Source organism: Pseudorca crassidens, chromosome 14, assembly GCF_039906515.1.
Source record: "Pseudorca crassidens isolate mPseCra1 chromosome 14, mPseCra1.hap1, whole genome shotgun sequence".
In the NCBI taxonomy this organism is placed as follows: domain Eukaryota; kingdom Metazoa; phylum Chordata; class Mammalia; order Artiodactyla; family Delphinidae; genus Pseudorca; species Pseudorca crassidens.
In genome coordinates this window covers 91,146,595-91,169,848 of record NC_090309.1, presented here as the reverse complement: position 1 = coordinate 91,169,848, position 23,254 = coordinate 91,146,595, and the positions used below count along the sequence as shown (strand labels likewise).

Genomic DNA, 23,254 nt, shown 5'->3' with positions numbered 1-23,254 from the left:
GGGTAAAAGGCCCATGGACAGCCAATCCCAAGCGTTCGCCTGGGGCCCAGGTGTGTGGCGCGTGTGAGTTTACAGCATCGTGTAGCCGCGGGGGGCGTGTGCACGGCTCTGCCTGGACATCTCTCCTGCGGGCGCCTCACCTGACGGTGTGTCCGGGAGGGCACAGGAGGCGGGAGGGGTCTCCTCTGGAGACAGTCAGTGCCGACTTTGATTATTTTGCATAAATTCAGACTCAGACTTTTTATGAAATAGAAGTCACATAACATAAAATTCACCATTCTAAGGTGCGTGCTTAGGCAGTTCTTAATTTGTCACTGTGCCGTGCAGCCGTCACCACTGCCCCATTCCAGAATATTTCCATCACCCCAGAAAGGAACTTTGTACCAATCATCCCCTCCCCCAGCCCCTGGACACCACGAATCCACTTTCTGTCCCCATGGATTTGCCTGTTCTGATCGCTTCACGTAACTGGGGCCGTGCAGCGTGTGGCCTTTCGTGTGAGCTTTCTTCACTCGGCATGTTTTCCAGATTCATCCACATGGTACCCTGTGTGCAGGGTTTCATTCCTTTTTTTAACTGAATAATTTCCATTATTTGGAGAGACCATGTTTTGTTTCTCTCTTCATCAGCCGACGGGCAGGTGGCTTGTTTCCACCTGGGGACCGTTGTGCCAATGCCGGTGTGCGCGTTCATGTACAGGTCTACGTGAACGTGTTTTCAGTTCTCCCGGCCACACACCTGCGAGTGGAGGTGCTGTGTCATACGGCAAGTCTGGGTTGGATTGTTGAGGACCTGCCACGCTGCCTCCACGCCTCCATCTCACACCCCACCAGCCCTGCACGAGGTCAGTGTAGCTGCTATAGATCACAGCTCATTTTTTTAGGTTAGGTGTTTTTGTAAATACTCGTTGAAACTATTTGTGTTGTATTCTTTTCCAGTAGTTGGTTGTTTTTATTTATTTTTTTTGCAGTACGTGGGCCTCTCACTGTTGTGGCCTCTCCCGTTGCGGAGCACAGGCTCCGGACGCGCAGGCTCAACGGCCATGGCTCATGGGCCCAGCCGCTCCGCAGCATGTGGGATCTTCCCAGACTGGGGCACGAACCCGTGTCCCCTGCATCGGCAGGCGGACTCAACCACTGCGCCACCAGGGAAGCCCCCAGTATTTGTTTTTTGACACTAACTATTTTTATTATTAATAATTATTGACACTGATTTTTTAAAAATAACGGGTTTAAGTAGTGATAAGCAGAAACAAATATTACAATGTTCAGATTTCTCTTTTGGGATATAGATGAAAAGATGCTCATTCACCAGCAGTAAGTTGATAGAAGCCTAGAGCGCATGAATGACTGTCAGGTTACAATCCGCTCACTCAGCCGCCCCTCGGGGTTGATTTGGCAGAGTTAGTCCCTCCAGTGAGAGCATCTGGCGAATGAAGGAAATTAGAAATATTTTGATTTCGCTCCCAAGTTACTGATGAGCTAGTTACGGGAATAACACATGTGCCGTCAGGAAGGAGCTGCAGATAGAAGATGTAGTAAGAAGTAGGTAGAGGTGCTGGCAGAACAGACTCTGGGTCCAGAAGCAGTTCTGTACGTGGGGAGCTGGTCGCAGAATGTTTGGAGGGTTAGGAAAACGGGAAGGGAGCTGGGTGGTCAGATGCAGTGAGAACGACCGTTCAAGCAGAGTTAAGTCGTTGTCATGTTCTCAAGCCTTCTTGGAGCTGTTCAGTCCATCCCCACGCCTGCAGGGGTGCGGTGTGGAGTGTTCTGCAGACGCTGTGGACACGGGGGTGGGGGTGGGTGCACAGAAGTGCATCCGTCGGATTCCACGTCAGCTTCACGTGCTTCTTTCCTTAGGAGTGTGGAAGCAGGAAGCATTGCCTACTTGTTACCACTTGTCCTGCTGCCGCGCCCGCCTCAGTGTTTCTTTCCCGTCCTCAAGCAGCCAGGTGACCCGTAACAGGCCCTGGACTTTACTCAGGGGTCAGTAAGGGTCTCCTTTACTGTATTTCCCAGGTGCTTCCGCTTCTCACAGCAGGGAATTTGCACAGTCAGGGTGCCACGTGTGTCACAGCACCCCAGAGCGGGTGGACGGAAAAGCTGCCCACGCTCATATTCCGGCCAGAAAACATTCGGGCGGGGTCGTGAGGACGTGAAGGAGCGCAGCCTCCCTCTTGAAGCTGGTCGCCGACATGGAGGTGGCCTGGAAGCATCAGTATGGAGACCCATGGGTTTATCTGATTTTGTTGAGAGGTTTGAAGCTCTGGCTGTCCTGCGTGGCGTTTAAAGGGAAATTGGGTCGCTGGGGCATCTGCTGGACCTGAACTGTGCCGGCTGCTTTGAAGGTGAGCCCATAACGCATTCACAGCTTTTCAAGGAGAAAACTGAGATCACTGAAGTAACTTGCACGACATCCCACTAACTTTCCTCATCTGTGAACTGGTGATAATAATAAGTAACAAGCACACCGGAAGCTTGTGTGTCGAGGTAGTAAATGCAACAACGTCACGAGGCTTTCGTGTCCTCAGCGACAGGGATGCTGGTGACACGCGTGCTGCAGACCCTCAGGCCTGACGGAGACGATTGGGCAGGACAGGACGGGGAGGGCTGGGGCGCCTGCTGGGAAACCCCGCGGCTCCGGCCGTTTACTGTCGTTTGGGAGCTTTACCCCAGTAAAGGTTTTTGTCGTTTTCCAAGAAAGGGAAGTCTGGATTTTTAATGCAGCGCCTTGGCTTTGATCGGACAAAACCGATTTGCAGGTCAGACGGAGCTTCACCTGCCAGTTTGGAGCCTCTGCCTAATGGGATTTATCCCCCGAGTAGTTGGCTTTTGAAGGCTAACGCTGGCTTTGAAAATTTTCAAGCTAAAAGAAAATGACGGACCCGTGTATCAGGCTGGCACCCGCTGCGGCCGGGGCACCCCTGACCCTGCACAGCCCATCGGGGTCCTTCCCGTCGCCCATTTTGGTAACGGGAGGTGCGGGGTCACTGGCTTCTCCCTGAAATTGCCGGCTGAGTCAGGAGGGCAGCGGGTGAACCTGCCCATGGCGGCACCTGGGGCCCGGGGCCGCCGAGTCGGTCTTGCTGGTGCGTCGTGGTCAGGAGGAGGGCTCCCTACTCGGGGAGGGGACGCGGACCTCCTTCTGCCTGCAGCGCTGGCGCCCGTCTGGGGTCCTGGGCACGTGGTCAGGGCCGATGTGCACTGAGGGCCCGCTGCCCCTCCTGCTGTCCACCTGGAGCGCTGGTCTTTTTGGGCGAGGCCTGGGGGCAGCTGGTGCCGCTCCACCTCACCTGGCATGTCCAGGGCCGCAGTGGAGGGCGGGGCGGGGGCTGAACGGTGGCGGAAGGGTGGGGACAGGACCCGCCTGGTGCTGGAGCGACGGAGATCCCTTTCCATCCCTGTACTTCCTGAAAAGAGGACTGTGCTCGGGAAGGGCCCTGACCTAACCGAGACAGACGCTCGACTTGGACCCTCTGTTCATCCGTGTTCCAGGCCCAACGGCGGCTCCCTGCTCCCTCCCCAGTCCAGAGCTTCTTCCTCTTTTCATAAATATCACTTTCCTCAAACTTACCTGATTGGTCCTTCTATTTTTCACTAAAGCAACTTGCAGTGCAGAGATAATCCGAAAATGTCAAACAAATAAATAATGCAAAAATTAACATCGGAAAGTCAAGAATAAGTGTGGGAAGTTAGCATCGTTATCCTAGTGGTGGGGAGGGCAGGTTCATGGAGCCCCCGAGGCCAGGGGACCGGCTTGGAGAGGCCGCGTCTCTCTGCACCTGGACGTGGTGCGGCCCTGGCGAGAAGCTGGTCCTGCCCTCCTTCTGCCAGGTGTTTTGTGGGGTGCAGACGGGGGCGTCCACATGGTGGGCGGGTGGCGAGGGGCCAGCGCTGGCTGCACAGCCCGTACCAGCATCTGCTTCCCCCAGGGGCTTGTCTGGGGACCCCCCTAGGTGACCCCCATGGGTGGACCTGCAGGTAACGCGCTGCAACTCTTCTGGTGGCTCCATCTGCAGTGAGTCTCTGTTTGATTTGCAGGGTCCCCAGGACCGTCTAGCGAGCCCGGCAGCGGGACCTCCTCACCCCTCTTTGACAGCGGTTTGCATCTGAACGGAAACTCCAGCAACACAGTAAGCTCGCTCGTGCTCACCTTTGATTTAACCAGAAGCTCCCCTGGCAGATTTAGAAAAGCCCTCGCTGCCCGTTTCAGAGGGAGGTTCAAACATGGGTGTAGGGTGTGCTTACGTGCGCATAATTCCCACGTGGACGCCTGGTCTTTCACCGTAGGGTGCTTTCGGCTCCTAATTCACAGTATCTCGCGAACAGGCCTGAGTACGTCATTTTGAGGTAGAATGTGGAGTCGTGGCTCCAGTTTTCCTCGAAACCTGACGGTGGGAACTGCCGGGGTTTGTCCTCAGGAAGCTTCCTCCAGACTCACAGGAAAGGGGTTCCTTCCCAGGTTAATGGAATCACCTAGGAAGCGTGATGCTGTGTATTTGCAGTGAGTTTCCGTCATCCTCCAAATCTTCACCTTCCCAAGAAAACCAGAGCTGAGCAGAAAGAGAGGGCTGCAGGGGACCTGAGTGTGGACGGCTGCCCCTCCCCCAGGGAGGGCTGGCCTGACCCAGACCCCGGCTGGGTGGGCCCTGACAAGAGCCAGCGTCCAGGGTGTGGTCTCCTCAACCACTGAGCCGTTAGTGGATACGGGTTAGACTCCTGTAAGCAGCTTGAAAAAATGTTTCCTTGGAAATCATATCCACTCGCACCTTCCGACCACCATCTACCTGCCCGGCAGGCGGAGCCAGAGGAAGTGATTCATGTTTGCACAGTCCATTCTTAAAATACCATTCTTTTCCATTTTTAACCCTTTAATATAGTTCTTGATATTTAAAAATTGTGTTTAGGGTCTACGTGAGTTATGAAGCAGAAAAATAAAACAAATGTCCCTGAACTCAAGACTCAAATCGGTACTAGGAACATTGTCCCCAGCTTACACGGCCGCCTGTGTGTCACTCCCATATCCCATTTTCTGGCCTTCCCCAAATAAACAGCATCCTGAATCTCGAGTTTGTCACTGTCAAAAAAAAAAAAAGTTTATCCATGTGTATAGATCCCCAAAATATACCATTTCATTTTGAGGCTTATAAAATGTTATTCTGTCATAGCCTTCTGGGATTTACACTTTTACCTGCTATTATGATTTTGAGATCCACAGATGCTATGTAGGTCCCTGGTTCTTTTTCGCTTGCTTGTTTTTTTCTGTATTATAGTTAATTGTGTGAATACACTGCAGTTTATTTACTGATTATCAGTCATCACTAGACACTTGGCTTTGTTTCTTGGTTTACTCATCTGCTGTCAACTGAAACCAGGCTGCCGTGAACATGCTAGTAAATATCTCTTGGCTACAGACCCAGAGCTAGGATTTCTGGGCACAATGATGCCAGTGTCTGATTTTCAAAACAACGACACCTTATTTCCCCGGGCGGCTGTCCCAGGTCGCCGTCCCAGCAGCAGGAGGCATTGCAGGTGGCCGTGGCTTCCCAGGGCTCCATGCTCTGGGTTCACTTTCCCAAGCACAGGGGTATCTGGTGGCTGCTCCCGGGTTGGCTGGGGAGGTCTGTTTGCCTCTCCTCTTGCGGTAACTTTGCTTTCTCCCCTTCCGGGACGTGCGTCCACTTTCACCCCTTTGCCTGTAAAGCTGTTTGTCTTTTCCTCCCTGATCCCTTGGGAATCTCCATACACACTTGGGATTAATATTTTGCTGAGTTTGGGTCTCAAATCTCTTCTCACAATTTACAGCGTGCGTTTCGTTATATTTACGCTACCTTTTGATAAATGGAAGTTAATCTCTGTGTAGCCAAGTGTGTCCATTTCTTTCTGGTAGAGGTTGTGGTTTTAGGATCTGGTTCAAGACATCCTTTCTTATCCTAAGCTCATAAAAATGTTTCCTTGTGTTTCTTTTCCTAAATATTTTTAAGCTTTTTTTTTCACTTTAGGTCTCCAAAGCATATGAGGCTTACTTTTGTAAAACACGTGAAAGGCTGGGTCCCAGATTCATTTTCCTGGGCAACCGGCTGCTCTAACCCGTGTCCTCGGTCACTGCGACCACAGCACGTTTCCTGGTCTTGGGTTGATTGCTGAGACCTTGGTTGTATTCTGATTGCAATATCAATACCAGAACCACACTGCTTTTTACTCTGTATTTATAATAAATGTTGTCGCTGTAGCCTACGCTGTCTCACAACGTCCTACGTCTTTGTATTTTGTCCATTCTCTCTCACTTACCTTTTTCTTGTGGACTGTATGTAATCCACGTTGAGTACAAGGAGTGACCACAAAGCTTTAGTCTTTGGAAGACTAGGATCTACCGTATCTCTGGATTGGAGAAGAAAATGGGCTCCACTCTGCAGTTCGTTTTATCAAAGGAAATGAGTTGGAACCTTCCTCAGACACAGAGGGTTTAGGCAGTTTTCGTTGGCTGCACTTTCAGACATGCTCACATCACTTTCCTTCTCCCAGGACCAGACGTGATGGAGCAAGAGGCAGAGTTTGCCAAGTTCAGAGCAGCTTACAATCACAGGAGCCCTGGAGGCTGGGTTTCCCCTTCATGACTGTGTGCCCCTGACCCCCAACACATTTGTAACCCCTGCTTGTGGAGGAGGGGGAGCCGATAGAGTGCATTTTCACTCTGCCTGTGATTCCCAGAGCCACTCCCAGTGCTGCCTTGTGTATTTGACAACTTCCCTGGGTTCTCACTTGAAACTAAATTATTAACTGCTCCCTTCCCAGATGCTACATCTTCTCCATCTTCCTACCCTCCATGAGAAGGAGTCTGCTCATGGCTTCACCCCTAGGCCCCACGTTCTCCTCCACACCCAGGAACGGCTCACACACCTTAAGATTCTAAGTTCAGTGCTCATACTGCACTATTTTCGTGTCAGAAAACGTACTGAATATTTATAACAACAAAAAGTCTCATTCACATCAGTGTCACTCATCTCAACTGAACGTGTATATTGTCAGGTCCTTCTCTCCCTCCACCCCGGTTTCCACAATCCTGCACGTCCCGTTCTGGCTCCCTTGTTAGTGGGTTAGTGTTCATGTTTGCCTTCACAGAGGGAACATAGAGGGGTTATTCCTTGATTACCTGATTGTCCAAAAATGTTTTCCTTTTTCCTGAGAGATAGCTGGTGCTTTCACCTGGTGTGCTTGGAACTTGGGTGCTGACCCCGTCCTTTGAGGGACTTCAGATGCCAATGTCTCTGCTTTACCTGTGGCAGATGCAAGGCTAAATTGTGTCTGACTAGTTTCCCTTTGTGAGAAAACTTTACCAAATATAAATAAGGAGCTGTAATTAAAAAACAAAGAATTTATGACAGTAAATGCCTGATTTTCTGAGTTAAGCATTTCAAAAGATTAACTCAAAAGATTAGGGTCATTACAGAGAATTGAATGCTCAAAAGTGTACAGGAACAATATATCAAAACAGAAACAAGATTTTACAGAAATTATAAGGAAACAGATGTGAAACTTATAAATAGTAGTTGCAAAAGAAAAGCAGATATAATAAGAAAAACAAACAAAATATATTTTAAAATATTAAACAAATAAGCACATAAGTTAAACATTGAATTGAGTCTTCTAAATGGAAGGAGGGATGGTCTCCCAGGCAGAGAGAACGAATGAGTGAATGATATTTAACTGTTTAATTAAAGTATAAGGCACATGCAGGGAAGTATACAACTCTGAAGAAACAGCTCAATAAATGTTATAGCACCCTGGTCAAAATATAGCACATCACCATAATTTCAAACTACCCTCTCCCTCAAAAAATTACTATTATTTTGACCTCAATTACTATAGATTAATTTTACCTGTATTTGACTTTCATGTGGATGGGGTCGTACTCTTCTGTCTGACCTTGTTGCCAAAAGTCAATCTTAAAATCAACTAGCGAAAGCATAGATCACTTTGAACAATGACAATTTTATTAACAGCACATTTCTCAATAGTGACAATGGAAGCTAGATAACAGCCCAATAATATTTTCAAAATCATGGAGACAAGAAAAATAACTACTAGTCTATCTTTGTGTTCCTCACAAAACCATCCTTCCAAAACAAGATAAAAATAAAGACTTGTTCATAGGAAGAGAATCTGAAAGAGTATATTAGTAACAGAATTTCTAAAGACCACATGTCAGGAAAATAAAAATGATCCCAGAAGGGCAGTTGGAGATTAAAGGAGGGGACTGTGTATGTGAATCTAAACAAATGTTCTCTGCAGAAAGTAATAACATCACTTAAGTTAATGTCTAATATCTTAGGTTAAGATAAGAGGGCAAATACAGAATACTGAAAACAATGTATGTGGTTCAGAGTGAGTGGACTGGATGTAAAGCATTCTAAAGTCCTACTGTTGTTAAGACACTTCACGAATTAATAAAACACCAGTAAAAATAAAACATCAAATGAAAAAAAGCAAATCAATAACAAAAAAAATCCTTAACTAAAATGCATTAAGAAAAAAAGAATAGAAAAATAAGACAATGAAAGAGCCAAACTTAAGGAGGTAGATATGAGTACAGACATAGCAGTAATAAAATCAATATACATAGACTGAATTTACTAGTTATAGTTAAGAGCCACAGATTTACTTCAATCTTTAAAATGATTCAAGTCCTGTCAAGCATCTTTTCTGACCACAGTGATATGAAACTAGAAATCAATTACAAGAAGAAAACCAAAAAATCCACAAATATGTGAAGATTAAACAGCATGCTACTGAACAACCAGTGGGTCAAAGTAGAAGTCTCAATATCTTGAGACAAATGAAAATGGAAATACAGCATACTAAAATTTATGGGAAGCAGCCAAAGCAATTCTAAGAGAGATGTTCATAGTGATAAATGCATATGTTAAGAAATAAGAAAGAGCTCTTATAAATAACCTAAAACTATAAATCAAGTAACTAGAAAAAGAAGAACAAACTAATCCCAAAGTTAATAGAAGGAAGGAAGTAACAAAGGTCAGAATGGAAATAAGTGCAATAGAGACTAAACAGACAATGGAAAATATCAGTGAAACTAAGAGCTGGTGTTTTTTTGGAAAAGATAAAATAGGCAAAGCTTTAGCTAGACTTACCAAGAAAAAAAGGCAGCACTCAAATAAATAAAAGTAGAAATGAAAGAAGAGACATTACAACTGATACACAAATACAAAAAATCATAAGAGACTTCTCTGAACAATACTATGCCAACAAATTAGACAACTTAGAAGAAATGGATAAATTCCTAGAACATAAAATCTAAAAAGACTGAATCATGAAGAAATACTGAAAGTCTAAACAGACCTATTACTAGTAAGGTGATTGAATCAGTAATCAAAAATCTCTCAGCAAACAAAAGTCCAGGACCAGATTGCTTCACTGGTGAATTCTACCAAACATTTAAAGAAGAATTAATACCAGTCCTTCTGAAACTCTTCCAAAAAATTGAAGAGGAGGGAAGAATTCCAAACATATTTTACAAGGCAAGCAGTACCCTAATACCAAAACCAGACAAATATGCCACAAAAAGGAAGTTACAGGCCAATATCCCTGATAAACATAGATACAAAGATTCTCAACAAAATATTAGGAAACCCAATTCAACAATATATTAAAAGGATCTTATGCTATAATCAAGTGAGACTTATTCTGAGAATGCAAGGATGGTTCAGTATCTCCAAATCAATCAACATGATGTACCACATTAACAAATAAAGGATTAAATCATATGAGTATCTTAATACAATAGATGCAGAAAAATCATTAGACAAAATTCGAAATCTTTTCATGATCAAAAAAAAACCACTCAGGCGTACTTCCCTGGTGGCACAGTGGTTAAGAATCCGCCTGCCAATGCAGGAGACTTGGGTTCGAGCCCTGGTCCGGGAAGAACACACATGCTGCAGAGCAGCCAAGCCCATGTGCCACAACTACTGAGCCCACGTGCCACAACTACTGAAGCCTGCTCTTCTAGAGCCTGTGCTCCGCAACAAGAGAAGCCACAGCAATGAGAAATCTGCACACCACAATGAAGAGTAGCCCATGCTCACCGCAACCAGAGAAAGCCTGCATGTAGCAATGAAGACCAAACGCAGCCCCCCCCCAAATTAATTAATTAATTTAAAAACTCAGCAAATTGTATATAGAGGGAACATACCTCAATATAATAAAGGCCATAAATGACAACTGCACAGCTAACATTGTACTCAATGGTGAAAAGCTTAAGGCTTTTCCTCTAAGGTCAGGAACAAGAAAAGGCTGCCCACTCTCACCTCTCCTATTCAACATAGTACTAGAAGTCCTAGCCAGAACAATTAGGCAAGAAAAAGAAATGAAAGGCATCCAAAGTGGAAAGAAGGAAGTAAAATTGTCTTTATTTGCAGACGACCTGATACTATATTGAGAAAACCTTAGCGACTCCACTAAAAGACTCTTGAGTACTAATAAACAAATTCCGTGAATTTGCAGGATGGAAAATCTATTACAAAAATCAGTTGTATTTCTGTACACAATAATGAACTATCAGAAAGAGAAACTATGAAAATAATCCAATTTATAACTGCATAAAAAAGAAAAAAATACCTTGGAATAAATTTAACCAAGGACATGAATGATCTGTACTCTGAAAACTTTTAGATGTTAATGAAGGAAATTGAAGAAGACACAAATAAATGGAAAGATATTCCATGCTCATGGATTGGAAGAATAAACCTATTGTTAAAATGTCCGTACTAACCAAAGCAATCTACAGATTCAGTGGGATACCCATCAAAATTCCAATGGCATTTTTTTACAAAAAAAAAACAGTACAAACAATCCTAAAATGTATACGCAGCTGCAAAAGGTCAAAAATACCTAGAACAATCTTGAGAAAGAGAAACAAAGCTGGAGGCATCACACTTCCTGATTTCATACTAAATTTTGAAGATATAATAATCAAAACAGTATGGTATTGGCATAAAAAAGGCACATAGATCAATGGAACAGAATAGAGAACCATGAAATAAACTCACACCTATATGGGCAATTAATTTATGACAAAGGAGTCAGGAATATATAGCGGGGAAAAGGATAGTCTCATAAATGAAAGGTGTTGGGAAAACTTGATGGCCACATGCAAAGGAATGAAAGTAAGCCCCTGTCTTACACCACTGACAGAAATTAACTCAAAATGAATGAAAGACTTGAACATAAGACCTGAAACCATAAAACTCCTAGAAGAAAACAAATGGTAAGCTCCTTGACATTGGTCTTGGCAATGATTTTTTAAAAATTTAACCCCCAAGGGCTTCCCTGTTGGCGCAGTGGCTGGGAGTCCGCCTGTCGATGCAGGGGACACGGGTTCGTGCCCCGGTCCAGGAAGATCCCACATGCCGCGGAGCGGCTGGGCCCATGAGCCATGGCCGCTGAGCCTGCGCGTCCAGAGCCTGTGCTCTACAACGGGAGAGGACGCAACAGTGAGAGGCCCACGTACCGCCAAAAAAAAAAAAAAAAAAATTTAACCCCCAAAACAAAGGCAACAAAAGCAGAAATAGACAAGTGGGGCTACATCAAACTAAAGAGCCTCTGCACAATAAAGGAAATCATCAACATAACGAAAATGGAGAAAATATGTGCAAATCGTGTACCTTACCAGAAGTGAATATCCAAAATATATAGAAAGAATACATACTACTCAACAGCAGAAAGCAGGCGATTTAAATCAAACTTGGGCAGCGGGACTGAATAGATATTTCCCCAGAGAAGGCATACGGATGGTCAACAGGCACATGGAAAGATGCTCAATGTCACTAATCGTCAGAGAAGTGCAAATCAAAGCCACAATGAGATACCACCTCACGGTGTCAGAACGGCTGTCATCAGAATGGCAAGAAGTCACAAGTGTCATCTGGGGGCCTGGGAGCAGATGGCAGTGTCTCCAGGTGGTCTCAGGTTTCTGTAACGTTTGTGATTTCCCCTGCATCACACTTCTAGTCCCATGGGGTGGTGTTTGGGCAACTGTTTGTGTTCCAGCTGAGGGCAGTTCTGCTGGGGAAAGATTTACTAGCAGTTCTTAGTGCGCTTGGATTTCCTCCTGTGTATGCCTTACTTTCGTATTCTTTTTCTTAAAGAATCCCCCCTTCACATTTTATCGTCTTTGGGCTTTATGAAAACTGCGTCGGCTCCAGGGTTCAGGGTACTGGTCATGGGGGAGATGGGGGCCAACCGTGCCCACGTGGGAAGACAGGAGGACGCAGAGGGATGCAGCGGCGATGTTCTAATTTGTGAGTCCCCTGGGAGCTTCAGGGGGCTTCGTTTTAGTTTTATCTTTCATAACTTCCTCTATGATTTGTGTACCTAAGAATATATGTATTACACTCTGTATATATCAAATACAACAAAAATTTTAATGTAGCAGATTGAAGGAGAAAAGCTGCTAGAAAGACATTTAAATAAATAATGTGGAATCATCTTAAAACTTGAGAAGGGTTATTTGGAGGAAGACCGTGAATAGCTACCTCACCTCCAAGGAATTTAGGCAAAAATAGCACAGTTATATACAAACAGTAGGTCTGTTACAGACCACGAATGGGCCAGCGAGGCAGAAGGACTGGTCTCCCAGAAGGTAGAGTCAGAACTGGTGGCCGGTGTGTAGAGGTTCAGCAAAGTTCAGGCGAAGATGACTCCACTGGTCCTGACCTGGGGGCTCGGCAGAGGGCGTTGCAAAGTGGTCCCCACAAAAGCTGGCCTTGTGGTTGTGGGGATGACTGACGAGACCTGACGAGTGCAGTGCAGCAGCGTTTCTGGAAAGCGTCTGGCAGCAGGTGCTGACACCGCTGTGGATCCTCACACCTCAAACATAGCAGTTCCACACCCAGGAATGGATGACAAGCCGTGTTTCAGAGCACATTCAATATGTGCTTAAGAAAAAGTGACTTCAGTCTGGCTTCTCAATAATGGGGAAATAATTCGTTATATGGGGATAGATTCATGCGATGAGATTTTTCAGTGTTTTAAAATGAATTTTACCAAGATTGTTTAGTGACTGGAAAACACATCATGTTAATTTTCAAAAGCGTATATAGTGAGGAACACAATAATTTACAAAGGCATTGGAAAATAAACGATATGTGCCAAATGCTGCAATGACTATCTATAGAAGGAAAGAATGTGGGTCACCTTAATGTTCTTCCTTATATATATGGATCTATTTACTAATAATAGTATTAACAACAACAATTTACATAGTAGTTATTACATAGCAGGAATCTTTCTAAATATTACGTATCTGTCATGATTACCTTTTTTGTATGGGAGAAGGTAAAACCCTGAGGCACAAGAATGTAACTCGTTTCCCAAGGGGACACAGCTAGTGCCTGCTCGTATAGGAAGGAAACACAGCTAGTGCATGCTAGCACATAGGAGGGAAACAGATCGTGCCTGCTAGTACATAGGAAGGGGACACAGCTAGTGCATGCTAGCACATAGGAGGGAAACACAGATCGTGCCTGCTAGTACACAGGAAGGGAACACAGCTAGTGCATGCTAGTGCACACCAAGGAAACAGCTGGTGCATACTCAAGTCAGAATTGAAACTCCATGATCTGGTCCTGGAGCCCTGCTCGAACCTCATGGAACGGCTCAAGTAACTATTATTGAAATGGATCTGTTTCTCTTCCATTATCAATTCACGAGATGTTGATTTTTCTCTCTTGTAACTCAGAAGTCATTTTTCTCTCGTGTAATTTCTGTGCCATCTTTTTCACATGAACCAGGTCTGTTCCTAATGATCTTGACACAGGAAATGCTGCACCTTTGCTTGCACTGGTGCCTCAGCTCTGCGGGTCGTAGGATTCCATTAGGGCGTCGTTCCACCTCTGAAGCCCCCCAGTCCTGTTTAATAATATCATGTTTTTCTAAAAACTTGCACACTCCTCTGACTTTCATCCTGTGCATCTGCGTTTCATTGACCTGTGTCTTAAGTAGATTCTGGTAGCTCTAAATCTTCACTTGGCTTCCAAACTGGCCTGATTTACCACCACTCAGTGAAGAGTTTAAGAACCAGGCCCTGTTTTTACTCCATCATTCGTGTTTCATAAGATACTTTTAATCTTATCATAATAATGATTTCAATTTGAAGAGTATAACAGTAACCTGTTGTCAGATACGTTCATTTGCTTTTAAATTATTGTATTGCTGTAATATTTAAAAATTTATATGACTTAAATACTTTAGATACTTGCTGTCTTCACAAAATTAATGAATTAATTTCATTAAGATAAGAAGCCAAGCGTTTCCACTCAAAATATGTCAAATTCAAATAGAAAAATTATTTACATATTTCTGTGGCATGCTGAGACCATATAGTACAGCACAGCTCTTTCATTCCTGAGTTATAGGTCTTAAATTTGCTGCAGAAAAATATTTTAGAACGAACCTTCTCTCTCAATAATAATTAATATTTGATGGTTAATTGAGCCTTTAAGAGCTGCCCTTTGGAGAGAAAACAAAACTTATTTTAGTGGGAAACACACTTGATTAAAAGTTGACAGATATGACACTTCTGTAGAATATGTGAACATAGTTTGTGCAAAGCTGCCTGCGTTTGCTTAAATTACTTTCCTGAGATGCACTTGTCATTGATCCCCGTAACCTTGGTGACCTGTTGATAGGTCGCCTCCCAAAAAAACCCCAGCACACCTGCTGCGCTGGGTTTCCAGGGGCGTCTTGTCCATGCACACCTGCTCTGTCCAGGGCTTCACGCAGGACAGTCCGACTGTCCAGGCAGGGCCGGGCCCCTGACAGATTCAGGTGCAGCTTGACAGGAGGCATTTTCAGAGAAAATTAGAGCTGGAAATGCCGTAAAAGCTGAAGCTCTGTTACAAAAGTATTTTAGTTCTGGGTCTGTTTTAAAAAGAACTGTGGGACTTCCCTGGTGGTCCAGTGGCTAAGACTGCGCTCCCAATGCAGGGGGCCCGGGTTCGATCCCTGGTCAGGGAACGAGATCCCACAAGCTGCGACTAAGACCCGGCGCGGCCAAATAAATAAATAAATATATTTTTTAAAAACAGTTATTTCCCAAAAAAGAAAAGAAAAGAAAAGAATTGGGCAGAAGAGGATGCCTCTGAAGCCTCCACAGGGGCCCAAGGCACTTGCTTTCCGTCTCCGAGCGAAATTACCACCATCAGGAGGGGGCCGGTGAGAAGCCAACACAGAAAGCGTTCAGGACTGACGCCCAGCAAAGCGTATTAAGGCCGCTTTATCGGGGCCGCGGCCCGGCTGCCACCGGCCTCACGGCTTCCGTGGGACAGAGCGAGATTGTGCACTTCCTCCTTAGGAGCTTGGTGGCCCCCCCAAAGCTCTTTCCTGATACGAAGTCCCCCCACTTGCTGGGCCCGAGGCGCCCTCGCTCTGCTGCCCCCGCAGCTGTCGCCCTTAGGCCTCTGGTCTCAGTGGGTCATCCGCCAGGCTGTTCCGGACGCCGGGGACACGGCCGGCCTGTCCCAGCGCCCCAGGACCCAGCTCACGGGAGGAGGGAGCAGGGCCAGTGCTCCCCGGGACCCTCCCTCCCCAGCTCCCCACCGGTGGTCCTCAGGTGATGCCTCTGACTGCCGGTGTGGACGGCCAGCTTGGGTCCGGCCGCGGCCCGGGTCAGCCGGCCCTCTCCGGTCACCCCAGCATCAGCCGGCGACACCTTCACATCCAGTTGGCGACACTGCCGACAGCCCAGGCTCCCGGCCCGAGGCCCTGTGGGACAGCCTGCTCACGAGAGCTCCTCCCTGGAGACTTTCAGCAAGAATCCCTGTGTCCTAATGTGTGAAAGACTGTTTCCCCAGCAGAGCGAGTGACTGGCCGGGGAGATGGATTCGTAGCCTCTGGGACGCTTGGGAAGTACACCCTGTGCTGGCCGCTCGGCCTGCGTGGACCCTGGGTTCTGCGCGGCCAGGCGGCTCCCCAGGAAAGGCCAGGGTGTGTCCCTGATGCTGGCCCTGAGAGCAGCGGCACAGTGTGGCCGCCCAGGCGCGGTGGAGGGCCGTCCCTTCCTCACTGACTCCAGAGCCTCTTGGAAAGTGACGAGAAGACAGACAAGGGGCGGGGGCAGGCAGGGAGGCTGCTTCCCCAGGCCCGGGCCTCCTTTCCTGTCCCGCCTCATGCGTGACCCTGCAGCCCCTGGGAGCAGGCCAGGCCCCAGGGCTGGAAGGTGGGTCTCGTCCCTCCGATGTCACCAGTATGGTCCCTCCACTCCCCACCTGCCTCAGAGATGGATGTTTCATTGTTGCAGTGATGGAAAGACAGAAACGTGTAGGAGGCCTGTCAGGGTGACGCACTAGGTGTCTCTTCCTGCAGCGTTGCTTATCTCTCCTGAAAAAACGTCTTCGTAACAAAGTCACCTCCGGCACTGGGAGCTGTGAATACGCTGCCACTCTGAGGGTCGTCGGGAGAAACTTGACCGTACAGGTGAGCATCACTCAGCACGTCAGAGGAGGTGACTGTTTACGTGGATCCCTTACCCCACGCGGCATAAGAACAGAAGCCTATCGTCTTCTCAAGCTTCTAGATATTTAACAGAAATGTAAAGGGAGCACTAGCGTGGACACCCTGCAACTCTGGCTGGCGTCTGTGACGTGAGAGAGAAGAGCTCAGGTTAGACCAAGTTCAACAGCCATGGGGGTAGACCAAGTTCAACAGCCATGGGGGGTGAGTAACTCAGAGAACTAACTGTACCCTGAGGATCCAGAGTTTTCTTCTTGGGCAAAATATTCCAAGTATGTCTCATCCAGGAGACATTTCTTGAGTGTGTAAATAGGACAGTTTTATTGGTAAATTTACAGATTTAAATTCAGAGAACTCAAAGCACAGAGTAGTGAATGCTCTCTAAATGAGTCCTTCCTCCAAGCCGGGTTCCGGGTGCGTGTGCCGATGGACGCCAGACTGGACCAGCCGGAGGCCGACCCGCCCGGGCCCCTAGGGCTCGAGCCGCACCAGGGGCTTTCGAAATACTTTTGGCAGAGATGGTCACGTCCTGACAGACGCTTTGGACCCCTGTGATTTGGGTTCCGCGACAGTGTTTCAGGCCGTGGGACCGTCACACCCGTGAGGACCTGGCTCAGATACAGTGACCGTCTCAGTGCAAACCAGGGATGAGGTTCTGGTGGAAGAAAGTCTTCTCTGCACGAAACTCACCGGCTTCGTCTCATGGACCTGCGGCTGCCTTCACTGCACAGCAAACACGGACACAAACCCAGACCGTTCCCAGGAGACTGGCATGCGGATTTAAAATGGTTAAATCTGTGGTTTTGTGGAATGTATGTATTTTAAAACGCCTGTAAAATATTGACCAATAATTTATTTAATTTAGAAAATTATAAGAATTCTGGACTAAAAGTCAAATTTTGTAGGAATCCTGGGTCCCTTCACTGAGCCTGTTTTAACCCTTGTTGATTTTCATGTAAAAAGGGGCTAGATACACTTTTACTGCTGCCTTACAGTGCTGTTATATTAAATATTTGTTTGTTTTGTGTTCAAAGGCTAAGACCCCAGGCTGCACCTGTTACCAAGCCCCACCGAGCCCCAAGTGCCCTTCTTCCTGGGGGGGCGGCCGGGGGTTGCGGTCCTCGGGCCGAGCAGGGCTGTGGCGGGAGTGCGGCTCGGGGCCGGGACGGGCAGGCTATGGGGCAGCAGCAGGTGGCTTAGAAGGTAAGGAACGGGGCCTGGACCGTCACACACACCAGAGATGAAAGCACGAGGAGGGTGATTTCTGGAGTAAAAATTACCGCGGGGAAGTCATGACAGAGCGCTGAAGGAGAAATTACAGTGGAGACACAGTGTGACCACCAACTCTTTCCCCGGAATGAGCGCAAGGCCCGCCGTATGTCAGCGTGATTACGGTTTTTAAAAATAAGAAATCCAGAAGCATCGCCTGGGAATACGGTTCCAAAGGGGCCATCCTACTGCGGTCAGAATAATCCGCCATAGAAACGTTATGCTCTCATCCCAAATTAGATACTGACAGTAAAATTAATTATATAATTATAAAAAAACTTCCCGTAAAGAAAAACTGTTCTCTTAAGAATATGCTGGGAAACTCTGAGCTAACTGCTCAGTCTATTGCATCTGCCTTTCTGTCCTAAATCTCTGAGTCCTGAAAAAATAGTATTTCATGTTTTTGTGTTTTTGACAGTTCAGGTTTAAAATTCCAATCTAGTATCTGGGCCAACATCCAAAATGCAGTGTGACTGTTTCATATCCAATTTTAGGTCTTTCTAGTTGGGGAAAAAAATAATCTGTTTTCTCAGATGATGTTGGATTTTTTTTTTCAATTTTTTAAAAAGTATAGATTTGGTGCATCTTGTTTCCCCCCAAAAAAGAAGTGTTTATAAAAGTTCTATATAAATAATTTTGTTCTAATCAGTTGCACTTTTGAAAACACTAACCTTATGATATATGGTCAATATGTAGTAAGGCAGGGAGCATTTTCAGAACGTGTCTGTTTGGGGGACGGTGACGGAGAGTAAATTCGGATGCATCTACCAAAGACAAGGTGGGGCTGCGTATCGATGTTGAGGTCACTCCCTGCAGTTTCCGTAGTCGAACTCCGATTCCCAGCTCACACAATGAAGAACCGAGTTCTGAGGCATTTACTCGGTGCGGACGCGCTTCCCACCCAGAGGTTCTGGTCTCTCAGTTCTGAAGTGAATACGTGGACGAGATTATTTGGGAGCAGTTCCTGGTTCTCTCTGCTGTGATCCCCTTTATCGATGTTACGACATCGCTAGGTGATTTCTGTTCCCCCGGTTCTTCTTCCTCTAAAAGATACTAAAGGATCTTATGGGCACGGAGGACCCTGATAAAGTAAGCCAGGTCTAAACGGTAACGCCAGCTTCTTTAGTGCAGGAGATCTGGGGCCACAGGAGTAGGGGCAGCATTGCTCTAAGGCGAAGACGGCCTGGAAGGCTGCCCCCCGTGAACAAGGCTGGTGGGGAGACGCCCCAACTGCGGCCGCCTGATGCCGAGGGGCGGAGCCAGCCTGTCCTGCTGGACTCGTCGTTTTTGAGCAAAGTCCGAGCAGGTGAAGGGGCCTCGGGCATGGGGGTCACAGCGTCTGGGCGACGTGAGACCCATGGGGGAGGCAGGGTTCATGCTGAAGGGGCAGGCGTGGGGCACAGGACCAAGGACAGAGGGGGAGCTGGAGGGCAGTGGGGGGCTCTGCCCGCTTGTCCCTAAGCAGGCATGTGGGGCAGCCCCGGACTCCTTAGCCCCTGTTTCCCGTGAACCTGGGACCCCGCGTCCCCGTCGGTCCCTGAATCAGGCCTGGCGACTCAGAGCCGGCATGCCACATCCCCTCGGTGTCCGCAGGGCACCGGGAGCTTGGGGACGGCCTGAGCAGGCAGCAGCAGCAGCTGTCGCAGTCCGATGGGAAGACCCAGGGCTCCAGGAGGCGTCCCCGCCGCACCCGAGGCCCCACCGGCCTCTGCTGGCTCGTCTGCTCTTCGTCCTGAGACGGACCGACACGAGGACACAGAGGCTCGGCCCTTTGGACGCCAGGTCTCGGGAAGGACAGTCAGTGGACGGAAACTCTGAGCTGCGCTGGGTTTCTCCAGAAGCACAGAATTGACTCTCCCGGGGGAAGGTGAAAAGCAGGCGTGTCCATGGGTTCCCAGCACTCCTCCGAGGGGCTGGACCCCACTTGGCGGCACAGGGAGTTGCAGTTCATTCCTTGAAGGCAGTCAGGGCCTGCAGTCCACCGCACGTTTCCCAGGAAGCGCGGTGTGCGGGGTCGCCGACCGAACTTCTCCCGACTCCGCTAAAATGACTCAAGATGTGGAAACGATAGGGCCGCAGGGAGAACGGACTCGCGGCTCACAGAAGCCAGACCTGCCATGTTCGGGGAGCTGGTGCAGGCGCGGGGCTCGGGCTGCTGTCCACACCTGCGGGCGGCCGGCGTGCTCGGGCCGGAAGGGCAGCAGCCTCTCCACGGGGCCGGTTACTGTTTCACAAGGCAGCAGACCACGGTTTGCCCTTCCCTCCACGTCACCTGTCACCCTCTCCTCTTTAGAAGCCAAAATGCCCAGAAAATCAAAGAGGGAGAGGGCAGGTGGGGCTGTTACCTGGGCCCCGGAGCTGGCCTGGCGGGGTGGCTGTCCCCTCCCTGGGTGTCCTGCCCGCTGCTCACAGACCCCGGCAGCACCCTCAGTGGTCTCACCCTGTGACCGCATAAGGCCATGAAGTTCACATAACTCTCACAGAGTTAAAGTATTGGGGTAATTGGGACTTTTCACAGAAATCCTTCCTTCTTAGGACTTACTAGATGCTTAGAGATTTCAGATTCCCTCAAGTCCTGAAGTCCTTGCAGGGATAGCTGTCATCTTGGACGGTGTTTTACAGTTCTGGTCACTTCCAACTAAGGCACCCTCACAGGGTTCTGTATCTCTGTTTGCAATACTGTTCTTTGCCATTATTATTGTGCCATAGTAGAGTCTTAAATTATATATGAAATAGGCCCGTCCTCCAGCAAAATCTTTAAAGGTAGAAAGTACAGACTGCGACCCACAGGCATGTGTGTCTGCTGGGTAGACACCTTGTTTGAATTGAACGTGACGTGGTAAATACTTAGCTACTTGCTAGTTTTTGAGTCTTTCCCTTAGGTTTAATAATTGTCTTTATTGATCAAAACTTTTAGAAGGGAATAGAAGTCACATTTTTGGGCTTATCGAAAAACAACATCTGGGCATTACAGCATGCCATGAAGAAGGACCTTCTGAGAGCCATGCAGAATAAAGCCGGGGTTTGGAATTTCCTGTCTGCTCTCTGTGTCACTGAAGGCTTCATGTCACATTCTCAGCATCTCCTGTGAGCAGTCAATTCATAATGTTTGCACCGTGCTAGGTCAGAATATCCAAAATCCAGACCTTCGGTAATACCACCAAATACCTGCTGTCCATTCTAGTGACTTACTAGTTAATTTCATGGAAATAAGCATTATTATTATTATTTTATTATTATTATTACATGGCTGTGGAACCTAACCTATGAGCCCAACCTGCAAAGTATCAAGCTGGATACAGAGAGCACACGAACAAACACAAATTACATAATACTCCCTTCTCATATGAAGCCATTCTTGATAATCATTTTAACCATCATGTTTTATTCTAAGTATTCTTAAAACTTGCAGTTGATACAGGCACACCTCACTTTATTTTGCTTTGCAGATCCTGGGTTGTTTACAAGTTGAAGGTTTGTGGCAACCCCACCCAAGCAAGTCTGTCCGTGCCATTTTTGCAACAGCATTTTCTCACTTCATGTCTTTGTGTCACATTTTGGTAATTCTCTCAATATTGTAGACTTTTTCATTTGTATTATGCTTGTTACGGTCATCTGTGATCGGTGATCCTTGAGGTTACTGCTGTAATTGTGGGGGGCAGGGTCACAAACCTCACCCATATGACAGTGAACTGAATTGATAGATGTGTGTGTGCTGACTGTTCCACCAACCGGCCATCTCCCCATCTCTCCCTCTCCTCGGGCCTCCCTGTTCCCTGAGACACAGAATTGAAATTAGGCCAATTCATAACCCTACAGTGGCCCCTAAGTGTTCAAGTGGAAGGAAGAGTCGCATGTCTCTCACTTTAAATGGCTGAACTTAGTGAGGAAGGCATGTCAGAAGAAGCCGAGATAGGCTGAAAGCTTGGCTTCTTGTGCCAAAGAGTTAGGCAAGCTGTGAATGCAAAGGAAAGTTCTTGAAGGAAATTACAAGTGCTACTCTAGTGAACACACAAATGATAAGGAAGTGAAACAGCCTGATTGCTGATACGGAGAAGATGTGAGTGGTCTGGATAGAAGATCAAACCAGCCACAACATTCCCTTAAGCCAAAGCTCAATCCAGAGTAAGGCCCTAACTCTCTTCAATTCTGTGAAGGCTGAGGCAGGTGAGGAAACTGCCGAAGAAAAGTTTGAAGCTAGCAGAGGTTGGTTCACGAGGCTTAAGGAAAGATGCCATGTCTCCATGACGTCACAAGTGCAAGGCGAAGCAGCAAGTGCTGATGTAGAAGCCGCAGTAAGGTAACCAGAAAATCTAGCTAAGATAATTAATGAAGGTGGCTACACTAAACAACAGGTATTCAATGTAGAGAAACAGCCTTCTGTGAGAAGATGCCATCTAGGACTTTCATAGCTGAAGAGGACAAGTCAATGCCTGGCTTCAAAGGACAGGCTGACTCTCGTCAGGGGCTAAAACAGCTGGTGACTTTCAGTTGAAACCAGTGCTCATTTACCATCTGAAAATCCTAGGGCCCTTGAGAATTATGCTAAATCTACTCTGCCTGTGCTCTATAAAGGGAACAAAGCCTGAATGACAGCACATTTGTTTACAGCATGGTTTACTGAATGTTTTAGGTCCACTGGTGAGACTTACTGCTCAGAAAAAAAGGTTCCTTTCAACATATTACTGCTCACTGACAATGTACCTGGTCACCCAAGAGCTCTGATGGAGACGAACAGCAGAATTCATGTTGTTTTCAGGCCTGCTAACACCCATCCATTCTGCCCATGGATCAAGGAGTAATTTCAACTTTCAAGTTTTATTATTTAAGAAGTGCATTTCATAAAGCTATAGCTGCCATATACAGTGATTCCTCTGATGGGTAATGTCAACTGAAAACAATCTGGAAAGATTCACCATTCTAGATGCCATTAAGAACATCTGTGATTCCTGGGAAGAGGTCAAAATATCAACATTAACAGGAGTTTGGAAGAAGTTTCTTCCAAAACTGTTTATAAAATTCTCCCGTTCTGGGGAAAATCCGTGAGCACCCAAAGGATAAGATGAAGAAAAACCAACCCAGTGTATCTCCTGCAAAAATAAATACCCTGTTACACTGGAAAATAAGGCATTTGTGCTCAGGTGCTGGGCAGCTGGCAGTTTCACACAGTGACCCTTGAAAAGAGAGAACATCACAAGTTAAGTACCACCTGGGGACAGTGGAACTCAAACATAGTGCATGGTCCTGCTGCACTGAGAAGCAAAAATAAGGACGTAGGGCTTCTGAATCAGCTAGAATCTGGGCGACAAGGCACCAGAGAGTCATAACCCGAAGGAGGTGGCAGAGGGGGAGTCAGAAGATTTGGAGTGTTGGGCCCCTCCCTGGCTGAATGTAGGATACCCATGCACAGGGAAATACTATCAGTGCCCACCCAGGAAAGGCTGCTGAGGGGTAGGAGC

The 23,254-nt window shown here is 47.1% G+C and overlaps 1 protein-coding gene across 4 annotated transcripts in view; it reads left to right on the top strand.

The window, feature by feature from the left end:
• Positions 1-23,254, top strand: part of SNTG2 (syntrophin gamma 2) — a 196,142-nt gene that overhangs the window by 101,696 nt on the left and 71,192 nt on the right. For all 4 annotated transcript variants that reach the window (XM_067703830.1, XM_067703829.1, XM_067703828.1 and 1 more), the window contains one exon: positions 4,041-4,132. In XM_067703830.1, coding sequence (XP_067559931.1) covers positions 4,041-4,132 — 92 coding nt within the window. The remainder of the gene's footprint in view (positions 1-4,040; positions 4,133-23,254) is intronic.